This window comes from Carettochelys insculpta, chromosome 1 (genome assembly GCF_033958435.1).
Source record: "Carettochelys insculpta isolate YL-2023 chromosome 1, ASM3395843v1, whole genome shotgun sequence".
Lineage (NCBI taxonomy): Eukaryota > Metazoa > Chordata > Testudines > Carettochelyidae > Carettochelys > Carettochelys insculpta.
In genome coordinates this window covers 238,575,423-238,597,945 of record NC_134137.1, presented here as the reverse complement: position 1 = coordinate 238,597,945, position 22,523 = coordinate 238,575,423, and the positions used below count along the sequence as shown (strand labels likewise).

General features: G+C 51.4%; 1 protein-coding gene across 1 annotated transcript; it reads left to right on the top strand.

Moving 5' to 3' along the window:
* The first annotated feature begins 275 nt into the window (after positions 1 to 275).
* Positions 276 to 8,762, top strand: LOC142007118 (CD59A glycoprotein-like). The gene is made up of 5 exons (XM_074983657.1): positions 276 to 380; positions 2,731 to 2,877; positions 5,433 to 5,509; positions 6,808 to 6,918; positions 8,435 to 8,762. Exons 3-5 carry the CDS (start codon positions 5,461 to 5,463, stop codon positions 8,542 to 8,544), a joined length of 270 nt encoding a protein of 89 aa, XP_074839758.1. The 5' UTR covers positions 276 to 380; positions 2,731 to 2,877; positions 5,433 to 5,460; the 3' UTR covers positions 8,545 to 8,762.
* Positions 8,763 to 22,523: the final 13,761 nt, after the last annotated feature.

The window sequence follows — 22,523 nt, the reverse complement described above, 5'->3', positions numbered from 1 at the left end:
CAGGAGGAAAATATCGTGGGTACCTAAGTGCACATAATTAATAGGTGGAAAAGTAACCAATATGAGCATTCACATTTGTTTCACATGCTTAGTTGTTTTCTGGGATACATTAACAAAATGCTATTATGAAAGAGTTCAGTTTTGCGGCCAATACCCACACTGTGCAGCACTGCATGACAAATGACTATGGGTTTGCAAAATCTGGACAAAAAGTGAATGATTTTTTAGAAATGCATTAGTTTCCACAGCCTTTCTGCTTCCTGTTATCATGCTCAGTTTATATAACCCCCAATTATAGCAGCATATGTTCTGTTCTGAGTAGGTTGCAAGACTCAATGCATCAGAAAACCGGATATGCCGAGATAAACCTCACGCCACAGGTAAGAGACTTTCAAAAGAGAACTTAATAGGGATTTGATTATTTAAAAACCAGTTTGAACTTGAAGATGACAGAGTAGAGAGATCAACACAACGACATGCTTCATCTTCTGAACTACAATACACAGGCAGAAAAAATGGTGATGGGAAAAGATAAAGAAGGAGAATACCAAAAGCCCCAGTCAGAGAGTGTGGTATTGTTATTCTTATGGGGGGAAAAATAAACGGATCTAGTTTTGCCTTCGTAAATTCCAGAGCACATCTGCAGTAAGTCTGCTGAACTCAAGGGAACCATGATCGGCAAAAGCCCAGGTAGAGCTCCTTATTCTTCTAAGGAAAATGGGAGTGGGGAGGCAGCCTGATTTTATTTTCTTGTGGAGATGTGATCACAGAGAAAAACTCAGCACCTATGTCAAAGCTTCTCAGCTTGATTCTGATCTTGTTCTGGCATAAAACAGGAGTGAGGTACTGCTTGCTGCCATGAGGCTGGCCTGCATGTAATTTGAGCATTGCTTAACTGTGAAGGGATGGCCCTTCTGACTGCTAAACCTCAAGGCAAGGAGATGGATGTTAGGAAGGAGGGTCCCATCAACAGCTCCCTAACTAATGGGGAACACTAACTGTTCAAACTCTCCTGTGACCTGCTGCACTTTGTCCCTTGGTCACATGACTTAGTCGCACATACACACCTCCACCACAACACTCTGCTCTGCAGATCTCCCTAGCAAGCTGGTTCCACACTGACCGGTCGCAGCCTAGGCTGGCCCACTTCCAAATGGTCATTGCCAGGTTGAGAGGGCCTCTCAGCCTCCTGCTGTGCTATACAGTAGTGTAACAGTCAGCTCAGCACACAGCTCAGGAAAGTGCCCCGCAGCATTGTGAAGCCACTGCTGGTTGTCTCCAGCCTGAATAACTGCCAGGTCCCACCATTGTATGCTCATGGGCCAGCTCCCAAAGCAATGTCCTCTCCAGTGGAGTTCACCAAATACAGTATACAGCAACGAAGGGTCCTGTGGCACCTTATAGACTAACAGAAAAGCTTTGAGCATGAGCTTTCGTGAGCACAGGCTCATTTCATCAGATGCTGGTCATGGAAATCTGATGAAGTGAGTCTGTGCTCATGAAAGCTCATGCTCAAAACTTTTCTGTTAGTCTATAAGGTGCCACAGGACCCTTCGTTGCTGTTACAGATCCAGACTAACACGTCTACTGTGTTTGCTGTATTTATTTGTATTCACTTTCACTATACGGTACTTATGGAAAACACAACGAAAATTTACTTATGGTTAAAATGCCAGTCATTTGAGAGTTCTGGATGATAAAATTCCCGATAGGAAAGAGTTTACTGTACTTAGCTGTAATTTACCTGTACAAAGATTAAACAGACATGTGCAAGGAATCCATCACCTCGGCCTCCAACATTCCATGTCCTGTAAAAATCCTGCTGGGGTTAGTGGGTTGCTGCAGAAGCCTCACTGAGGCCTCCCCAGTACAACAAAATCTGCTGTTCCCAGTTAGTAAGGGACTGGAGCCCAGTGTTTATGTTTGTTTCAGCCATTCTGAAAGTATTCAAAACGGTACCAGGGCACAAGTGGGATGATGCAAGTTTGATCCTGGTTCCCACTACTCTCTTGACCTCTAAGATTTACCCCATCATCTCCTATTAAAATTGCCCAGAATGCAGCAAGCCTAGGAGCACTGCAAGGAATTCTGGGAAGTCTATGTAGTCTGTATACTTCTATGTGAAAATGTGGTTTCTAACATGACAGGGTGTGAACACACAGGGTTCTGGATTTGCTTCAACACAGAGGCTACAGCTACACTACACCACAACGAGGTGCTCAGGGGGTGGTGCCTGCTTGGGCCCTGGGTGGTGGTCCAACTCCTCATAGTGGGGGCACCAGGTGTGAGGTGCTCCCGAGCAGCTGGCAGTGTTTACACCAGCCTCAGCTCTTTAACTTTGGACTGCACCTGGTCCCTGGTGCAGCTGAGATGCCCCCAGCACTGAGGCCCCTGGAGAACCGGTCAAGTGATGCATCGTGGTCTGGAGAATCCACCTTTTAAATCTAGACATGATGCTAGTCAGGACTAAGAAAAGAAAGGGTGGTTTTGATCCTTAAGCATGTGCCATAGATTTACTCAGGGGGGAAGCACCTTTTAGAGAGTTTTCTTTTGTTTACTCCAGCAATCCTAGGTTCCCTGCCCATTTCCCCCTCAGTCTGGAGGAGACACTGAGTACTTTCTGTCTTGTGCAAGAGCTCCCATATGTCCTTTGCAAAAGCAAGTGTTTCAACACAAAGTTAGCACAGGTCATAAAACTTGTTCCCTCCTCTGTTCTCCCTGTGCAAACAGATTTTCAAACTAAGTCAACAAATGCGGGAAATTCCATATACCGTGGGTGGAAGCAGAGCAGAGGGGGAGACACGGGGAAGTATATAAGCAAGCAGCGCCGTACAGCAGCAACAAAACAGATCCCACTGTGCTGCTGCTATAAACCAGGTATGTGAGATCTTTTTTCCTTGCTCCAATTATCAGCATGAATAGAATGTGAAACAGAGCATTAACGATTAGACTCGACCAAATTCCAGTTTCATGAAAATCATTTTAATCTATACTGTGTTTGTGACCTGAGTCTGACAGTCAGTTATGGGTTCCCTAGTTTTACTGAAGTTTCTTCCAACTCTTCTTGAGAAGAGGGGTTCACAAGGAAGTTACTTAGCAGACACAGCATGCTTGGTGCTTTACATTGTGTATGAGTAGATGACAACTAATGTTGGGTTTTTAAAAGGTATTTAAGCTCTTAAATATGCAGATAGGCACCTAGTGCAATAGCTACTCTTTAGCCATCTAAATCACCTTAAGAAATCTGGTCCATAGTCGCTGTTGCAAGGAGTTTTACAAACAGAACAGGTCAGGTCATATAAGACTAACATTTTAAGTGTGCGGCCTCAAAGCTGAGCAATTAACTACAATGTGGCAGATTTTCAGAGACGCTGAGCTGCTCCAACTAAAGTTGAACTCAGTAAGTTCTGTGCTTGGGGTGCTCAACACCTCAGAATCTCAGCCCACATGTATCCAAGTGCATTAATATATTTAGATCTCCATATTTCAAAAGATAGGCCCTTATGCACAGGTTGAGGAAATGAAGGTGCACTGTGAGAGCCATTCACATGCTATGTAAATGTAGTAGTTGCATTGGTGGATTTCCATTGAAGGTCTGAGGGGGAGGAGTGAGGTTTGGCAAGGCTTTGAAAGACAAGACGGTGACCTACTAGAACTTGAAAAACAGAACTGGCAGATACACCCTCATGGAAAAAGGTCTTCATGGCAAGACCCAGCTGGGTAGTCCTTCTAGCTCATCCATCTCCATTGGACTTGGATGGGCAGGTTACACTCACCCCTTCCAAGGCAAAGTCAAAACTCTTTCCCCCTTCCCAGGCCACAGGGGAGCCAACAACCTCACCGGCGCCCTGAGCCAAGTGGATGGGCTCAACTCAGCACCATCAGAATGGGTAGAACCTTGAGTAGAAAGGGTGGGGCCCAGACTGTGGCATGCCCATCCTAGCCCTTAGAGCTGCCCAGTGTCCCCTGGATGGTGCTCTGGGGATGATTTAAAGGGCCTGAGGCTCCTGGATGCTGCCGCCATTACTGTCATAGCAGCGGCAGTGGCCAAGAGTCCCAGGTTCCTTACAATTACTGGGCCCTGGGGCAGTTGCACCTTTTGCCCATCCATCAGCAGGTCTGCCGGGCTCTGTCTTCCACAACCTCTTTGCCTCTTCCCCAGGCTCTGCCAAATTCTTCCTCACTTCATTACAAACTGCTGCCTTCCTGAACTTTCCCCACAGGGGCTCAGTTCCTCTCACACCCACTGGCCCTCACTGCTTCTTCTCTGGCACTCTTGTTCTCCCAGGCCTGTTTCAGGAGTCTCCTTACCCCCAGCTGCCCTGTCTCTTCAGGTACAGTCCCAGGATACCAGATGTTTCTGACACAGAAAGAAGAACTCCCAACCTACCTGTCTTCTGAGTCTCCTACCCCTAGTGCCCTACCATCCTTTCTTTGATGATGAGGAACCACCCGGTCTCATCCTAATCAGTAGGACACATTCCAGAATCACCTGACTTACCTCCAGATGCCAAAATATGGGCTTGTTGAGCAGTTCAGCTCATTTTAAACCATCGCCTGTAATGAGGAGTTTATAAGTCTCATCACAGCTGAACAGCTTCCAGGGAAGTTTAGAGAACGCTTATGGTTTTGATATAAGGGGCTGATCATGAAAACCTGTACTGCGCTCAGCATCCCAAATTGACAGCAGCAACTCCAGCAGCCTAGGCCAGATGTTGTGGTCATTTTCAAACTGGGCACTAACTCTAGCGTGACCTAGACTGTCCGTTTTACAGGCACAAGAGTGCTTCATTGTGGGCAGCTTGTGGGACTATTCAGGCAATGTATCCTAGGGTCCCCTTATGTTTACCAGCCACCACTGCTGAATTGCATTGGCTCAGTTGTGATACTTTGTGAGACAACCTGAGGTTGACAAAATCAACAGCACCCTGTGCACTGCAAGAGTGGTATCTAGCCAGGTTCCAAACCACCAACATCCTGAGGACAAAGCCCTTATAACTCAGGTAACACACTTAAAACAGAAGAGAAATGAAAATTAAAGTACAAAATAGTCATCTTAACTTTCCCCTGTCACTTCTAGTCAGGTGCTTTATGCTCCCTGCTAAACTCCCTTCCAGTTCTTTGCACTTTCAGTGGTGTAAAGATTGTTATCCCCACCCAGCCCTTTGTCATCACTTGCCCCACCTCTGTGTATTCAGCATTCCTGAGTTTTCCTCAGTGGTCAGTCCCTCAGCCCTGGTGGGTTTTCTGGCTCTTTCTCTGAACTGCTGCCTCTGATTTCGATATCCTATTGTATCTGAGGTGAACATGGTTCCAGAATAGCAGGCCAGCACTGCCTAATAAGGGAGACCCTCCCCTCTGCTCTGAGATGTGCTGACTTTGCATAGGCAACCTGCTAATGTATTCTGGTGACTGCTCCCTCTCTTCCCCAGGTGGCTGTTCAAAGCCTTTCCACACAAAATGAGGAACCTGGTCGTGTGTGTGCTCGCCCTAGCGCTGATGGCACAAGGTGAGTCCTCCACTCTTAAAGCCTCCATTGCTTTTCACCATCCTTCATGTTCTCCTCACTGGCCCTTTTGGTCAATATGAAACCTCAGGAGGGAAATGTTGGACAAAAGGTAGTGACAGCAGGGTGTAGGGTACAGGTGCTGTGTGCCCAGCTAGCACAGCTATGCACAGCAGCGCAGGCCGTGAGACACTGCTTACGTGAGTAGAGCATTCGCCCTGAACCCTAGTGTGTGTATACTGCACAGCTCTCTACTCACCTGAGCCATAACTCATCCTCCCCTGTACTGCCATTCCTCCATATTATTGTCCCGCTGGCTCTACACGATGCAGTTTTCCCTGCCACAGGCAAAGACTCTGCTAGCGGGATATCTGGTAAGAAGTCTACAATGGGGAGAGGCTCCAGCAGCAGAGAGGTGCCAGAGCCTTTCCCAGCTGTCTCCCACCCTGCCACAGCCTTTCACTGGTGAGCATGGCTATAAACACCCAAGAAATCTTGCTGTGCCTGTAGCCACCCCAACAATTTGTCTTAGTCACTCATCGCCATCCCTCCCAGTTCAAAGATCAAACCTTATGCAGAGGTGAGAGCGCAATGGTGTTGCCATTTTCATTTTTGTGCTGTTGCTGCTGCTAGCAGCACTGCCTGAAGAGCCAGGCATCTGGAGATCAGAGGCAGCTGACTGGGTACACAGCTCTGAAGTTCAGAGCTGGGTGGCTGGAGAAACAGTTATTGTTAAAAAAAATAAGTGTGTGCACCCACATGTAGGCCCTTGAGTTTACATTTCGCTCAACTCCACCCCCCGGCAGATGAAGAGACTGATGCCACTTCTGTCAGTGTGCCACCAGAGGTACAGGGAAGCATAGACAAGATCAGAGATTGATCCACCCTCCTCCTGCCATTATCTGCCTCTTTCTAGAGCTAGATATTTAGCTATGCTACTTTTAATCATCCCATTACCATAGTATCTGATCACCTCACAATCCTGAACGTTTTTACCTTCACAACATCCCTTAGAAGTAAGGTAGTGCTATTATTCCCATTTTACAGATGGCAAACTGAAAAATAGTGTTACTAAGTCTGAAGTCACATAGGAAGTCTGTGGAACACCAGGGAAACAAACCCACAGCTCATAAGTTCGAAGCCTGTACCCTAATTCAGGGCCACCTCTCTGTCCCATCTACCTGTCCTCAACAAAGAAAAATAGGTGTAAAGGCCTTGCTTTTCCAGCACTCATGTGTGAAAAAAGGCAGCCTGGTCATTATCCTGTTCCGCCTCTGTACTTTGTCTCTTGTCTTCTTCAGCTGTTGTGTCTCTGGAGTGTTATCATTGCCCTAATGGAGGAAGATGCTTCACCACTCAAAAATGCAGGGATGACAAGAATCAATGCATTACCATGTTCTTCCCTCTCACTGGTAAGGAGGAAAGAGTCCAGGGAACAGGCCAAGATCACAGATATCTCAGATTAATATCAAAATGCACATTTAAAGTTTAATGCAGATAAAGTACAGCAGCCAGAGTGGGACAGGTCTAGGCCTTTGACCCAGCTCCCCAAGCATGACAGAATGTGGGAAGGGCCTGAAGAGAATTAACACTGAAGCTGCGTCTACACGTGCACGCTACTTCGAAGTAGCGGCAGTAACTTCGAAATAGCGCCCGTCACGTCTACACGTGTCGGGCGCTATTTCGAAGTTGAAATCGACGTTAGGCGGCGAGACGTCGAAGTCGCTAACCCCATGAGGGGATGGGAATAGCGCCCTACTTCGACGTTCAACATCGAAGTAGGGACGTGTAGACGATCCGCGTCCCGCAACATCGAATAGCGGGGTCCTCCATGGCGGCCATCAGCTGGGGGGTTGAGAGATACTCTCTCTCCAGCCCTTGCGGGGCTCTGTGGTCACCGTGGGCAGCAGCCCTTAGCCCAGGGCTTCTGGCTGCTGCTGCTGCAGCTGGGGGTCCGTGCTGCATATACAGGGTCTGCAACTAGTTGTTGGCTCTGTGTATCTTGCACTGTTTAATGAAAGTGTGTCTGGGAGGGGCCCTTTAAGGGAGCGACTTGCTGTTGAGTCCGCCCCGTGACCCTGTCTGCAGCTGTGCCTGGCTCCCTTATTTCGATGTGTGCTACTTTGGCGTGTAGACGTTCCCTCGCTGTGCCTATTTCGATGTTGGGCTGAGCAACGTCGAAGTTGAACATCGACGTTGCCAGCCCTGGAGGACGTGTAGACGTTATTCATCGAAATAGTCTATTTCGATGTCGCAACATCGAAATAAGCTATTTCGAAGTTGGGTGCACGTGTAGACGTAGCCTGAGTGTCCAGCACAACCCTACCCTTTATAGTCAGAAGAAGAATAGCTGGGTAACTGCTATGGCTATATCTGCAAGGGCAGGTTCTGTCAACAAAACTGGGCTTTTGTCAGCAAAACCCCCAGAGCATCTACATGGTTAAAGTGCTCTGTTAAATTTGATGACAAAACCCAGTTGTTCAGCCAGCAGTGTTATACCTCTCCCTGATCAGGTATAATGCTTCTGTTGACAGAGTTATGCCAAGAGAGTGCCCATGTAGACATGTCTGTCGATAGAGAGGGCTTCCAGTTCCCCAGACAGCCCTGTTTGCACAGCTTCTGGCCAGCCATTCTGTTGAGAGAGGGCCGGGCAGTCTGGCTGCTCTCTGTTGATAGATTGCTCTTTCAAGCTGCTTTTCTGTGTAGATGCAATCCGTCAACAAGAGGTATTGCAGAGGTTTCTCTGTCGACAGTGACTTCTGTTGCCAGAGGCTGTCTTAAGTGTGAGAAGAAAGGTGGTTGGTTGTGCCTGAGTGCAAAATGTGGAGAAGCAGAAGGTGAAGTGAAAGTAAGAGGTGACGTCACTGAAGTATGCCCAGTTACAAAATCCCTGGATTTATTCCCTCTCCCTCTCTTTCTCTCTCTCAGCTAAATATGCTAAGCGATGCTCCTCAACATATGAGTGTGAAGTCATGAAGACCATGGGGGGGTCTGCAGTGAAGGCCATTTGCTGCGGCACTGACCGATGCAACCGATAGACAGGCACACCTGTGCACTCAAGACCAAGACCAGACGGAGAGTCCCCCCCACAGCAGTGTGACTGGGCCACCTCACTAACAGGCCTTGCTGCCATCTCTGGCTCACCCACTTTCTTATTTTAGAGACGAACGCAAGTTTGCTGTGGCTGTTTTCAGTGGCTATGCAAGCGATTCCACAGACAGAACTAATAATAAAGGGTATTACAGCTCCAAAGCAACTGCAATGGTTTTGCTTTTATGTTCATTTACTAATTTTTTACATGACAATCGTTCCTGTTTCATACTCATACACAAAGAGGAGGGCTGGCAATGCAAGCTTTCGCCATACACTGCTGTCAGTTCTGATATTTAAGTCATTCCACTCCTGCATTCACTTCTGCTGCTGCTAGCTCATCTCAGTTTTGTGCCATGGCATCCCCTGCTACTCAGTCTTCAGTAACCCCACCCCACTACCGAGAATATGGTTTCTTTCCTTGATTCCAGCCTGGCAGAACCCTCTTTTATTTATTCCAGTTCTGGCCTCCTCAGAGACAACTTACAGAGCTGCTCAGTTCCCCCCTGCAGTAGCCCTTTCACATCACAGGCTAGAGCACATCACCCACCTGCTCAAGGAACAGGACTGAGACCTTTGACTGAGATAGTGAAATCCTCAGATGACAATTTTAAAGGGCATATTACAGAGAATCCATTTGTTCTAGCTCATTCTGTCAGGTAACCCATGCCTCACACTGTAGATCAATGTGATTAATCTTCATCTTATCTACCAACCTTACTTGGGGGAAAATTCCTTCCTCAGTTCATATGGCAATAAATCAGACCGGAAGCGTGTGCATGAGACCCACCATGCAGAAACATAGGAAAGAATTCTCTGTAGTAACCCAGAGCTCTCCGCATCTTTTGTCCCATCTCTGGCTGTTGGAGACTGTTCCTAATAGCAGTCCAGCCTGAACCATTCATCCTTATAAGCCATCTCAGACCGCTCTCTATGGAAACTTATGATCAGGCTGAAACAAGTTCAGAGTGTTGCCCCCTCTGGAGATTGAAATTCTGGAACAATCTGATTATTAGAACCTTTACCTGAACCTGGCCCTTGCGACCAAAATCAGGTCAGCTTCTGAGGGAGCACTGAGGCCATAGGGCCTCATCTGGAGGACAGGGGTTTCAGGACACTGGCTGCTGATCACACTGTTCAGTCCATGGGGTCTGAGCTGGTTCATTTGGTAGCTGCCCAGCAGGGCTGACAGGTGATTGTGAAGAAGTTTAGTCCTGAGCGTGGCCCACCTCCTTTGAAATTCACGTTCAGTGGGAAGATGAGAACTCCTACTCAGCTGGATCCACATTTCATTCAGATTGAAGTGGGATCCCATTGAGACAGGAAGCTTTGGTCAGCTGTGGAGGTTTGGGTCGGGGGGTCTCCTCCTTTCATCCTTGAGTTCCTCAGTTTAGTCCATTTTCCTAACTGCTTCCCATTTTTTTTAAGTTTGCTCTTTTGAAATCAAGGAGCTTACTGAAAATCTATTTTATTTATGCTTGCATTTAATTTAAATCAGATTAGCTCTTGATTACATGAACCCGTCATCAGTACGGGGAATGGTGTATGCATCAAATTTGGACACTTCGCTTAGCTTTCTGAAATCATTACAAAACTGAAGGCTACTATCTGGCTTAGGAATTAAGACTATCAGGCTGGACCACTGGCTATGACACTCCTCAATAACTCCCAGTTCCAGCATCCTCTGCCCCTCCCTTTGGACCTCCTCTCGTTTCACCTCTGGGAGTCCGTGGCTACGTCTACACGTGCACCCAACATCGAAATAGTCTATTTCGATGAATAACGTCTACACGTCCTCCAGGGCCGGCAACGTCGATGTTCAACTTCGACGTTGCTCAGCCCAACATCGAAATAGGTGCAGCAAGGGAACGTCTACACGTCAAAGTAGCACACATCGAAATAGGGATGCCAGGCACAGCTGCACACAGGGTCTACGGGCGGACTAGCGCTTCCGGGGCAACAGCTAGCCGCTCCCTTAAAGGGCCCCTCCCACATACACTCAGCCTGCACAGCACGCGGTCTGAGGAGCCATATAGGCACACAGACCCCGAGCGCCGCAGTCATGGACCCCCAGCAGCAGCAGCAGCAGCAGGAGCAGCAGCTAGAGTTCCACCCAGCCCTCCCGGCAGGAGCAGGGCTTGCCCTGGCTCATGCCATGTTGGGGGCAGCTGAGCACCTTCTTGCCCCAGGGAAGGAGATGCCCCCAGGGCAGCGGGGCTCAGCCCCTACCCCTGCAGCACCCCGCCCCCCCCCCCACCTCACACGCCGGCGGCTGTGGAGCTACCCCACCAGCACCGACTGGTGGGAGCGGCTGGTGCTTGGGGAGTGGGACGACGACCACTGGCTCAGGAACTTCAGGATGACCTGCCAGACATTCCTGGAGCTGTGCCAGTGGCTCACCCCCGCACTCAGGCACTGGGACACCGCCATGCGGCGTGCCCTCCCTGTGGAGAAACGGGTCGGCATCGCTGTCTGGAAGCTGGCCACTCCGGACAGCTACCGATCCATGGGGCAGCAGTTTGGTGTCGGAAAGGCCACCGTCGGGGCTCTCTTCATGGAGGTAAGAGAACCCACAGGGGGAGGCCAGGCCAGGGCAGGGGGGCCAGGGCAGGGCAGGGTAGGGCAGGGCAGGGCAGGGGGGCCAGGGCAGGGCAGGGCAGGGGGGGCAGGGCAGGGCAGGGCAGGGGGGCCAGGGCAGGGCAGGGTAGGGCAGGGTAGGGCAGGGCAGGGCAGGGGGGCCAGGGCAGGGCAGGGCAGGGCCACGCACACCCTGCTCACCCCTCATTGGGGCTGTCCCATGTGCTTTCTCTGCAGGTCGTGCGTGCCATCAACACCATGCTCCTGCACAGGCTCGTGAGGCTGGGGGACCCACATGCCACTGTCGCCGCCTTTGCCACCCTGGGCTTCCCCAACTGCTTCGGGGCTCTGGATGGGACTCACATCCCCATCCGCGCCCTGCACCACAGTGGAGGCCGATACCTCAATCGGAAGGGCTACCATTCAGTCGTCCTGCAGGCCTTGGTGGACAGCCGGGGACGGTTCCAGGACATTTACGTGGGCTGGCCTGGCAGCACCCACGACGCCCGGGTTTTCCGGAACTCGGGCCTGTGCCGCCGGCTGGAGGCGGGGACCTACATCCCCCAGCGGGAGATCCCTCTGGGGGACACCACCATGCCCTTCTGCATCATCGCGGATGAGGCCTACCCCCTCCGGCCGTGGCTCATGCACCCCTACATGGGCCACCTCTCCGCCAGCCAGAAGCGCTTCAACGAGCGCCTGAACCGTGCGCGCCAGGTGGTGGAGCGCTCATTTGGCCGCCTCAAGGGACGCTGGCGATGTCTCCTGACCCGCCTGGATGCCAGCCCCAACAACATCCCCCAGATTGTGGGTGCCTGCTGCGCCCTGCACAACCTCATGGAGAGCAAGGGGGAGAGCTTTCTTCAGGGCTGGGCCGCCGAGGCCGGCAGGGCACACGTGCAGCCACCTGCTGCCCCCAGTCGGCAGGTGGACCCAGAGGGGACCCGGGTCCGGGAGGCCCTGCGGGCCCACTTCGAGCAACAGGCTGCGGGGTGAACTCTGCCCAGGCCCCCTACTGCCCGCCCCTTCCTCCCCCACACTCCTGCCCCAACGCCCACACCATGGAGCACCCCACCGCCCCCCCCCCACTTGTCCAGGAGAAATGACAGCACGAACTTGTGGGTGAACGTAAATGTTTTTTTTGTCTTAACGAATTTTTTTTTTTTTTAAATAAATATATATGTGAAACAGAAACCAAAAAGGAGGGACAAACGTTCAACAAAAGCAAGATGTGCACAAATAAAACAATATACAACAACAAATCAAAGAACTGTGCGCCATCAACAAAAAAGAAAAGCAGGGAGGAGAACGGGGAGAACTATTTACAGGGTGGGGGACGGGGCAAACAGGGTCAAAATCAACAGAAACCAGTCCCCCAAAAACTATGTCCAACAAGGGGGGGGGCCACGTCCCGGGCCCCTCGCCCCTACAGCCCAGCAGTGGGCATGCCCGGCTGGGAGCTCCGCCGGGCCTGCAGTCTGGTCCACGGCTGGGTGGGAGCGGGCTCCACCGGAAGGTAGCGGCGCCGGCGAGTCTCAGGTGGCTCCAGGGGTCCCTCGGCGCGGTGTCCCTCGCGGGGAGGTGGTGGGGCGACGGCGGACGGCCTGGCAACGGCTGGAGCAGCTGGTGGTGGGGCTGCAGGAGTGGGCATGGCGGGCGGTGGCTCGGCCGGCGCGGCACGGGGGGCCAGGGAGTCAACCAGCCGGTTGATGGTCTCCATATAGGCCCCCCATGCCTCCCTGCGCCAGGCCAGCGCCCGCTCCTGCAGCCGGAGGTGCTGCTCCGACACCTCCAGCTGCCGGCGGAGGATGGCCAGCAGCTGGGGGTCCATGGCCGTCGCCGGTAGCAGGCGCGGGGTCCGCCGTCTGGCCCTCCGCGGGGCCGGTCGTTCCTCAGCCGAGGGGCTGCCCTGGAGCGAGGGTCCCGGAGGGCTCTCCGGGACAACTGAGGCCTCGCCGGCGCTCTCTTCCGGTCCTTCGGATGGTGCAGGTGCAGGTGCAGGACACAGGAGAGGAGGGGGAAAGAAGAATGGAGACAGGCGTTAGTGTGGGCCCCGAGCCGTGGCCTTTGTCCCCCCCGCCCTGTGCTGCAGGTTCCCCATCCCCGTCCCCGGGAGATGCTGCTGTGATGGATGGGGTTCAGGGGTCCCCCTGCCCTGCACCCCGTCCCCTGGTGGGAGCGACTCTCACTTCACCCCGCAGGGTGTGACAGCAGGAGAGCTTTCTTAGGCCACAGATGGCCAGTTTCTGGCAGGAGTGTCAGCACCAGCTGTTGGAAGAGACAGTCCTTCCAACCCGTCGTGGGGAGAAGACCCCAAGGGGGGCCCCTCTGGGATGCAGCTTTCCCCCTCCTCTGGCTGGCTGCCTAGCAGCTCTCCCTTCCCCTAGCCTCTACCTGTGGCCCCCGCCCTCGACCCCCAATTCCAAGCCAGCTTGGCTCCTCCCTCCTGTTTGCTCAGGGCAGAGGTGTCACCTGCCAGCTGTAGCGCCAGGATCCTCCTTTGGCCCTGGGAGCTCCTTGGCTCTGGTGGCTCATATGTAGCCTGAGTCTCCCTTTGGCACTCCCCCCACTCCATCACATGCTGCTGCTGCGGGGTGTCCCACCCCCTCCGCCCGGGGGCCCCTCGAGGTTCCGCTCCCCCCTGGCCAGGGGATGGGGCATGGCACTGTCATGCAGGGTGGCGGGGGGCACGGGCTGATGGCTGCAGTGCTGTGAGGGCCATGGCCCTGGTGTCCTTGGGGCCATGGCCATGTGAGCGTGTGGGGGGCCCTGGACACATCTCTGTTTCCCCCGCCCCTCCAGCCCCGGGGTGTCCACCAGAGAGGGGTACCTACCTGTGGGTCCGCTCCCACAGTCCGGAGATCCCCGGGGGTTGGAGGCCCTGTTGCTGCTCCGGGATGGCAGGAGGAGGATCTGCAGGCTGGATTCTGCGGAGGAGGAGCCCCTCCTCCTCCTCCTCCTCCTCCTCCTGCCGCGATGTCCCGGGGATGGCCTCCAGGGGGGGGCCCCAGGGTGCGGGGCTTGCCTCCGGGGCGGAGTCCGGCTGCAGGGCCTGCTCGGGCTCGTCAGCCGAGGTGTCAAGGGTGGCTGGAGGGGAGGAGGTGTGCCGGGAGCCCAGGATGTCCCTGAGCTCCCTGTAAAAGGGGCAAGTGACGGGGGCGGCCCCAGATCGGGTGGCCGCATCCCGGGCCCGGGCGTAACCCTGCCGCAGCTCCTTGACCTTACTGCGGACATGGTCAGGAGTGCGGGCAGGGTAACCCCGTGCAGCCAGGCCGTCAGCCAGCCGAGCGAACGCATCCGCGTTCCGCCTCTTGCTCCCCATTACCTGGAGCACCTCCTCCTCGCTCCAGAGCCCCAGCAGGTCCCGCATCTCGGCCTCCATCCAAGAGGGGCCCCGCTGCCGCTTCCCAGACTGCGTGGCCCTCTGGCTGGGCTGGCTGCCCTGGCTGCCCTTGGGGGGGTCCCCTGGGGGCGCTGGGGGAGCTGCTGGGCAGCCATGGCCGGTGTCAGGGGCTGAGGACTGTGCAGGCTCGCCGCGTGTGCAGGCAGGAGCCTGCACGTTGCCTCAGCCTCCTGCAGTCAGGGCGGGGGAGGGGACCTTTAAGGGGCCGCTCCACGCGGCCACCAGTGAGCTGAGGGGCTGGAGAGAGCGTCTCTCAACCCCCCAGCTGATGGCCGCCATGGAGGACCCGGCAATTTCGACATTGCGGGACGCGGATCGTCTACACTGTCCCTACTTCGACGTTGAACGTCGAAGTAGGGCGCTATTCCTATCTCCTCATGAGGTTAGCGACTTCGATGTCTTGCCGCCTAACGTCGAAGTTAACTTCGAAATAGCGCCCGACGTGTGTTGACGTGACGGGCGCTATTTCGAAGTTGGCGCCGCTACTTCGAAGTAGCGTGCACGTGTAGACGCAGCTCGTAAGGCCTCACATGCACCCTTACCCCTGGGTCAGTGACAATGTGGTGTTCCACCTCTGTGGTTCGTCCAGGGTTTGCTGAAAACACGTCTGCGTGTCGTTTCAACATGTTGAGGACCTCCCCCTGTTGGTCGGTGTTTAGCTCCGGGGAGATTCCCACCTGCCCCCTGGTCTTCCTCTGGTGCCAACATGCTCAGGGCAGCCAACTGGTCTTCCCGGTCCCACCAAGGTTGTAGTAAGTTAATATGGTAGACCTGCTCAATCTTCTGATGACCTCATTGTCATATCTTGTAGTTTACCTCCCCAATGGCTTCAGTTACCTCGTAGGGGCCTGCCACTGGGCTAGGAGTTTGGTCTCAGCCGTTGGGACCAACACCATCACCCGGTCCTCCACATTGAATTTCCGGACAGTAGCCTGTCAGTTATAACATGCCCGCTGGGCTTCTTGGGCCTGTTCCAGGTGCTCCCAGACAATGGGCATAAGTCTTGTCGATCCAGTCCTTCATCTGGAGCATGTGCTCAATGATATTGTGCCCATGGATCGGCTGCTCCTCCCAGGTCTGTTTGGCGAGGTCCAGGATGCCTCGGGGGTTTCCCCCTTACAATAGCTTGAACAGAGAGGACCCTGTGGAGGCCTGGGGAACCTCCTGGATTGCAAACATTAGGTATGGGAGCAGGGAGTCCCAGTCTCTCCCATCCTGGCTCACTACCTGGCAAATCATGCTTTTGAGGGTGCGATTGAACCGTTCAACAAGGCCATCTGTCTGTGGATGGTATACCGACATGATCAGGGCTCGGATGTGGAGCAATGCGCACAAATCTTCCATGAGTTTGGAGACGAAGGGTGTACCTTGGTCCGTTAATATCTCCCAGAGGATTCCGACTCTGGAGGAGATCTGTACTAGCTCCTTCGCAATGGACTCTGAGTGAGCATTCAGCAAGGGTACCATCTCTGGGTATCGGGTGGCATAGTCCAGGACTACCAAGATGTATTGGTGTCCTCGGGCTAACCTCTCCAGTGGGCCAACTAGATCCATGGCTATCCACTCAAAGGGGATCTCAATAATGGATAGGGGCACCAACGGGACTCTCAAATGCGGCTGCCATCCATGCAGCTGGCACTCAGGGCAGGAGGCACAGAAACGCTGGACTTCTACGTATACCCCGGGCCAAAAGAACCCCCGCGAGATCCGGTTTAGGGTCTTCTCAACCCCAAGGTGACCCCCAAACAGATGGCTATGGGCTAAATCCATTACTACCCTCCAATGTCTTTGGGCACCAGACGTTGCTGCACTGGCTGGTCCTGTATACAGTATAGTAGGTCTCCCCTAATTATATAGTATGGTCCCTGTCCTTTGGCTTTTTCCTCCACAGGTACCCCATTCACCTTCACTACCTCCTGACGTATGTTTCGGTACACCGGGTCTTCGGCCTGTTCCCGCGCAAAGTTTGGGAGGGAGGACCCGATATCCTCAAAAGCTCCCTCTTCTTCTGAGCCCGGGACCCCCATAGTACTGGGCCCAGCCTCGGGATCCTCTATCCCTTGAGTCGCTCTCCTCCCTCCAGGTTCAGCCTCTTCCCCCACCAGGGCTGGTCCCTCATTCTGGGGCAGGATTCGGGTATCCAGCTGTTTGACTGCCCTCCTCGCATGCCTCGGCTTCCGTGGTTTCCCAGGTGCAGCAAAGAGGTCCTGGGAGAACTCATGGAAGAATGGGGGGGGGTGACGCTTCTACTTTCCCTCCCTCCGCAGGCAACAGATTGGTGAAGCCAGGGAAGTCCCACCCAATCACCACTAGGTAGGGGAGCCTTAGTACCACCCCTGCTGTCACTCTTGTGGTGTTTCCTTGGAGCTCCATTTGCACAGGGATGACTGGGTAATAACACGCATCCCCATGCACACAGGATATCCCTGTGCATTTGGCTTGGGTAAGCTGGTCTTGCCCTACCAGCTGCCCTGAGACTAATGTAAGGGCACTCCCCGAGTCCACCAAAGTCATAGTCTCCACACCATTCATTTGCACTGGCTGGGTATACTGGTGGGGGGGCCATTGCAATTCCCACCACATCTATCAGGCTGCAGAGTCCCCCCAGATTCCCAAAGTGGCATTGCATGGGTTTGTCCACATTTGGGCAGTGGATTGCTGTGTGCCCCAGTTCCCCACATGCATAACACTTATATCCTGCATGGAGCATCCACCTTCCCTTGCGGCTGCTAGGTCACACCCCCAGATCCTCCTTCTCTGGCCCCTCATGTCCTCTGGGGACATCCGGATGCCCCTCCCTCTCCTTTCTCCTGCCCCCAACCCTGCCTAGGGGGTCTATTGGCTGGGCCCAGGGAGTAGGAGGGGCCCGCTTGCTCCACCGGGCTTCCTCCACAAGGGGTCGTGTGAGAGCTCAGGTTGTTGACTGTCTCTGCACAAGAGCCACCACTTCGTCGTACGAGGATGGGTCATTCTGGCAGACCCATCCCCAAAGGTCCAGAGGTAGCCCCCTCATGTACCAGTCCAACACAATGGTTTCCAGGATCTTCTCTGGGCCATGAGTCTCAGGCCGTAGCCATCTTGGGGCCAGGTGGGTTAAAGTGAACAGCTGGGCCCTTGGCGCTTTTCCCTCCTGGTACTTCCATTCGTGGAACCTCTGGGCTCTGACGTCTGTTGTCACTGCAGTCTGGGCCAGGATCTCGGCCTTCAGCTGGGCGTAATCTGCAGCCACCCCCTTTGGTAGGTCAAAGTAGGCCTGGGCCTCTCCACAGAGGAATGGGGCCAGGATGCTGGCCCATTGGTCTCGGAGCTAGCCTTCCTGTATGGCCGTCCTCTCAAAGGACGAAAGGTATGCTTCTATGTCGTCCTCCCCTGTCATTTTCTCGAGGTAGTTGCTAGCCCACAAGGGTCTAGTCCCGTCTAGGCCATGTACCCAGGCAGTCAGGTCTTGCAGCTGTGTTACGACCTCTCTGAGGGTGGCTCGTTCCTGGGCTCCCTGGCTCATGAGCAGCTGGTTAGTCTCCTGCTGGAACCGCAGGTCCTCCTTCTGGGTGGCTGCATATGCTGGGGTGGCCTCCTGCTGTGCTGTAGTGGCTTGTATGAGGGCTTTTACCACGTCCTCCATCTCTTTTTTCTTTGAATTCCTCTCGGTGGATCTGCTGCAGGGTCTCACAGCAGCACTGCGATCCCACCACTGCCACCACGTGTGGCAAGGCTGACCTGGCTCCCAGATTCCAGGCTCCTGTTTAGTCCACTCTTACGGCCAGGTCACCGCTGCCCTTGAGACAGGGAAAGCGGGGAGGATAGTGGACTGGGGGGAACCCGGGCCCACCCACTCACTCCAGGTTCTGACCCAGGGACCCCGTGTGGCTGATGGTGGTGGGGGAGGTCTCCCCTCATTGTGAGCACCGTAGCTCTTCCCTGGGCCACTTCCTCAGACGATTCCTCCCCCCACTGTACCTCCTCCAGGTAGTGACCGTGGCAGTAGCAGTAGTAGTAGCAGCAGCCTGTCCCCCCGCTTCTGGCTTGGCTTCTCCTGGGTGTTCAGCCCGTTTGGCCTTATGCCAAATCTCAGGGCCTCCTGGGCATGGCTTTAACTCCTTGTGGCTAAGCACTCCTCTCCTCCTCTTGGTGCCTCTAGAAAACTCCTTTTGCTTTGCTTTGCTTTGCTTTGCTTTGCTTTGTTTTGTTTTGCTTTGCTCCGCTCAGCTTGGCTCACTCTCTCTCTTCCCCCTGCCAACTGGGCAAGGGTTCTTTTAAAAGCAAGCCTAAGTGAGACCAGCTGGCCCCAACTGACCCAGGATGGCTTCCTCCCCAGCTGCTCACGCTATGCCTGTTTGCCTGCCCTGCTTTTCCCTCTTGTTCTTACCCCCTCTCAGCCTTATCTTGTCACAGTGTTTACAAAAAATCCTCATTATAACTTTTAAAAGCATCACAGCAGTAACAATGTAGGTTTTCTCAGCCAATGTACATCGGTCTTGACCTGAAAGGCCAACTTTAGGTGCAGGAAATAGGTCATTCTCTCTAGTGGTCTAGCTGGGCCTGAAATGTTGGGGCCAGTTTGTGCCAATCAAAAAACGGTGCAAGGTGGAAAGGATCTTGGGAGGTAATCTAGCCCACCCCACCAAGCTGAGGCAGGATTCTAACCTGTTCATAAACTTTAAAAACAGGAATTCCACAACTTCCCCAGGTGACCTGCTCCTGTTGGTTTCTTCATTTTGAAGCCATTCTAGTCACCTTTCCTATTCCAATCACAGCGTTATGAAGCCTCTAAGAGGCAGCACAGACCACATATTGATGGATATATTTTCTTCCTCTTGACACTGTATTATGGCTCAGGCTGCCCAACTCTGCCCTCCTTCTTCAACATGGAGTTTTCTTAAATTCACTCCCCTTCAGGCCCTTGACAGAGATGCAAAGGGAAACAAGGGCCCCGAGAGACACACATGAAAGGAAAAGTGACAGAGAGGTAGCTGTGTTAGTCTGTATTCTATCAAAACAAAGAAAGCAGACATGGGAAGAAGGAGTCTTTCAAAGATGGGGTTTACTTTCAAAACAGCAGCATCTACACTGGCTTTTTCTTTCGAAAGAAGCTCTTTTGAAATTAGAATATGTAAATGAGGTGCCAAATATGCAAATTCCTACCTAATTTACATTTTTGATTTTCCTCTTTTGCATACCTCTTTCAAAAGAGGAATGCAAGTGTAGACGCACCCTCAGAGTTTTAAACATCAGTCTTTAGCACTGTTGCCAAACATTTTATCTCTGACTAGTTTAGACCATCTACAGTTAATTCATTAATATAATTTGTCCAGATCTTATCCAGATTTGGAAATCACCTTGCGAATATTTCTCTGCTTTCCGGTGACTGTGGCTTCTTTTAAAAGAAGTTTTAGTAAACTAAAATTAATTAAGAACTACTTTTGAGCATCCATGGGTCAGGTCCATCTTGTCATCAGAACATGAGGTAGCAAATAATATTAACTTCATTTCAATTATTGATGAATTTGCCTCATTAAAAGCATGCAAAGTACAATTATAAACAAATGCCTAATGGACCTGACATGGTGACATTTTATAATTATATACATTTATATATGGATTATATGTATAGATTATATTATATGTATTAAGATATATATTAATTGATTGTTTATGCAAATCTCAACTATAATAAAATAAATATTGTATTATTTACTTATATATTTTCTTCTTTTCTATGAAATAACTACTATGAATATGTAAAAATGAAGGGGTACAATTTTATATTCTTGCCTCAGGTGCAAAAGCAGCTAGTTATGGCACTGGTTTCTGGGAATGAGGAAATTGTCCCATCAGCCTCTGCTCTTCCCGGATTCCCCCTCCCCCTGCAGTTGGGAGGTCCAGAAGCTCAGCATGATTCCAAGCAGGAGCCCTTTTGGAGTGATAGCCCTTCTTGGAAGACAACTATAGGATGCTTATAAAGCATCTGTTTCAATAGAGCTGTATGCAGAATTCTTTGTTAATGTTGGATTCCGCCTCCCTTCCCCCAAATAGGAACCTCAAAGAGGTCCACTTTTATGGCAGAATGTATAACTTTGAGAATACATTGTAAAGATAACTCCTGTTTGAGATATCTCAAATAATGTATATACAGGTTGAATATCTCTCGTCTGGCACCCTTGGGACTGACTAGTACAGAATGAGAGAATTTGACAGCTTACAGGAGATCAATATTATCCAGCACAGTGTTTCCCAAACTGTGTTCACAGAATATATTCACAGAACACTGTTCTGCACGGTGTGAACAAGTGTTCTGTGACAAAAAATTAATCCTCGCAATATTTTTCCTTCTAAAACATTAAATATGAAGTATTTACTACTTCACTATACTTTTCTATTTTACTATAATACTACGGTATTTGAATAGTATTTAGATTGTAGGTATGGTAATATTTATAATGCATTCATAATAGTATAGTTCTGTGACTCGTGCTGAAACAATCAGAGTCAATTTGGATTGTTTCAACATGCCGTATTCAGAGAAATCATGTGATGCTGTACCTGATAGAAGGATCCAATCCTGAAGCATCATTCTTAACATTAAGCAGATTTATGATCAAAGTATGCAAAAACACTCTTCCCATTTAAAAAAAAACTTTCAAACATTACTAATTTTTATTTTCCAGTAGTTCTCAGTAAAAACAACAATTTTTTAAAAACAAAAACTTTAAAAACATTTTCTATACCTAACTTGTTTTTTTTTCGTAAAAATATGTTTCAACATTTAAGGAAGGACAGTCCTTTTTAGAACAATATTGTACTTTCCATTTTTTGTACTAAAGAACAAGATGAAGAATCCTTCTTTTGTCTGTTATACGAATGTTTTGTTGGGGGTTTGTCCTTATTTTTTTAATTTTTACACTTAATTATGTGGTTGCTAACTGTTCTTTCAGATGATTTTCTCTTGTAATTTCATGTTCTTTTTAAAATAAAAGACATCTAAAAAGTACTCTTTATGTTCAGCATTACGTTCGGCATTGCGGCATGACAAGCATTATGTTTGGCAATTTTTCACTATGAAGTCCTTTAGCACCCTGACCAACATGTATGCATTCCATCAATATATTCCAAGCCCAAAGGGGTTCTGTGGTAGGATTAGTTTGGGAAATGATGGTCTAGCACATTACCAACATTTCCACTGCTTACTGGGCTCTTAGAAGCCACGTATGGGTAAATTACAGCTGAATAAGAGCACAGAGCACTGACAGCCAGGACTGATGGCTGTAAACAAACTTTATGGGACCAAGAGAAACCTGTCCACACCCACCCACCCACACACACACACACACACACACTTGTCCACACATACCACAACTAAAATTATGCTAAATTACAGCTGTTGTCTGATGAGAGTGTTCCGGAGTAGGATGGTGACTGTATTACAAATTTTATCGTCCTTTATCAGGAAGATGTCTTATACAGGAAGGATGTATGATGTACAAGACACTCTTATTTGTTGGTTTCCTTTTGATTCCTGTTAGCCAACGGTCAGGTGAGATACCAACTATGCCCTTGTTTTCATCGGAGATTTCAACTGCTAGGACAGAGTCCCTTCGCAGCGGGTCGCCCGGGCAGGCTGACGGATGCCCTGGGGTCCTAAACACCCGAGTATTTTACTGCTAGAACAGAGTTCCTTCGCAGTGGGCAGCCAGGGTTGGCTGACGGGTGCTCCAAGGTTGCATTGAGAGCCTCCTACACCCGAGACTTTAACTGCTAGGATAAAATCCCTTCTCAGCGGGCAGCCAGGGTTGGCTGATGGTGCCCCAAGAGCCTGCTCCGTGGAGGCAGCACAACTCAACGCTGGCTCTCAGCACATTTCACTGGCGACCAGGCTATTACAGCTGAAAGCAGCTGGGCTCTTTGTTTTGTGTTCAGTTTGCACAGTAACAGGAGGAGTCAGGTTACCAC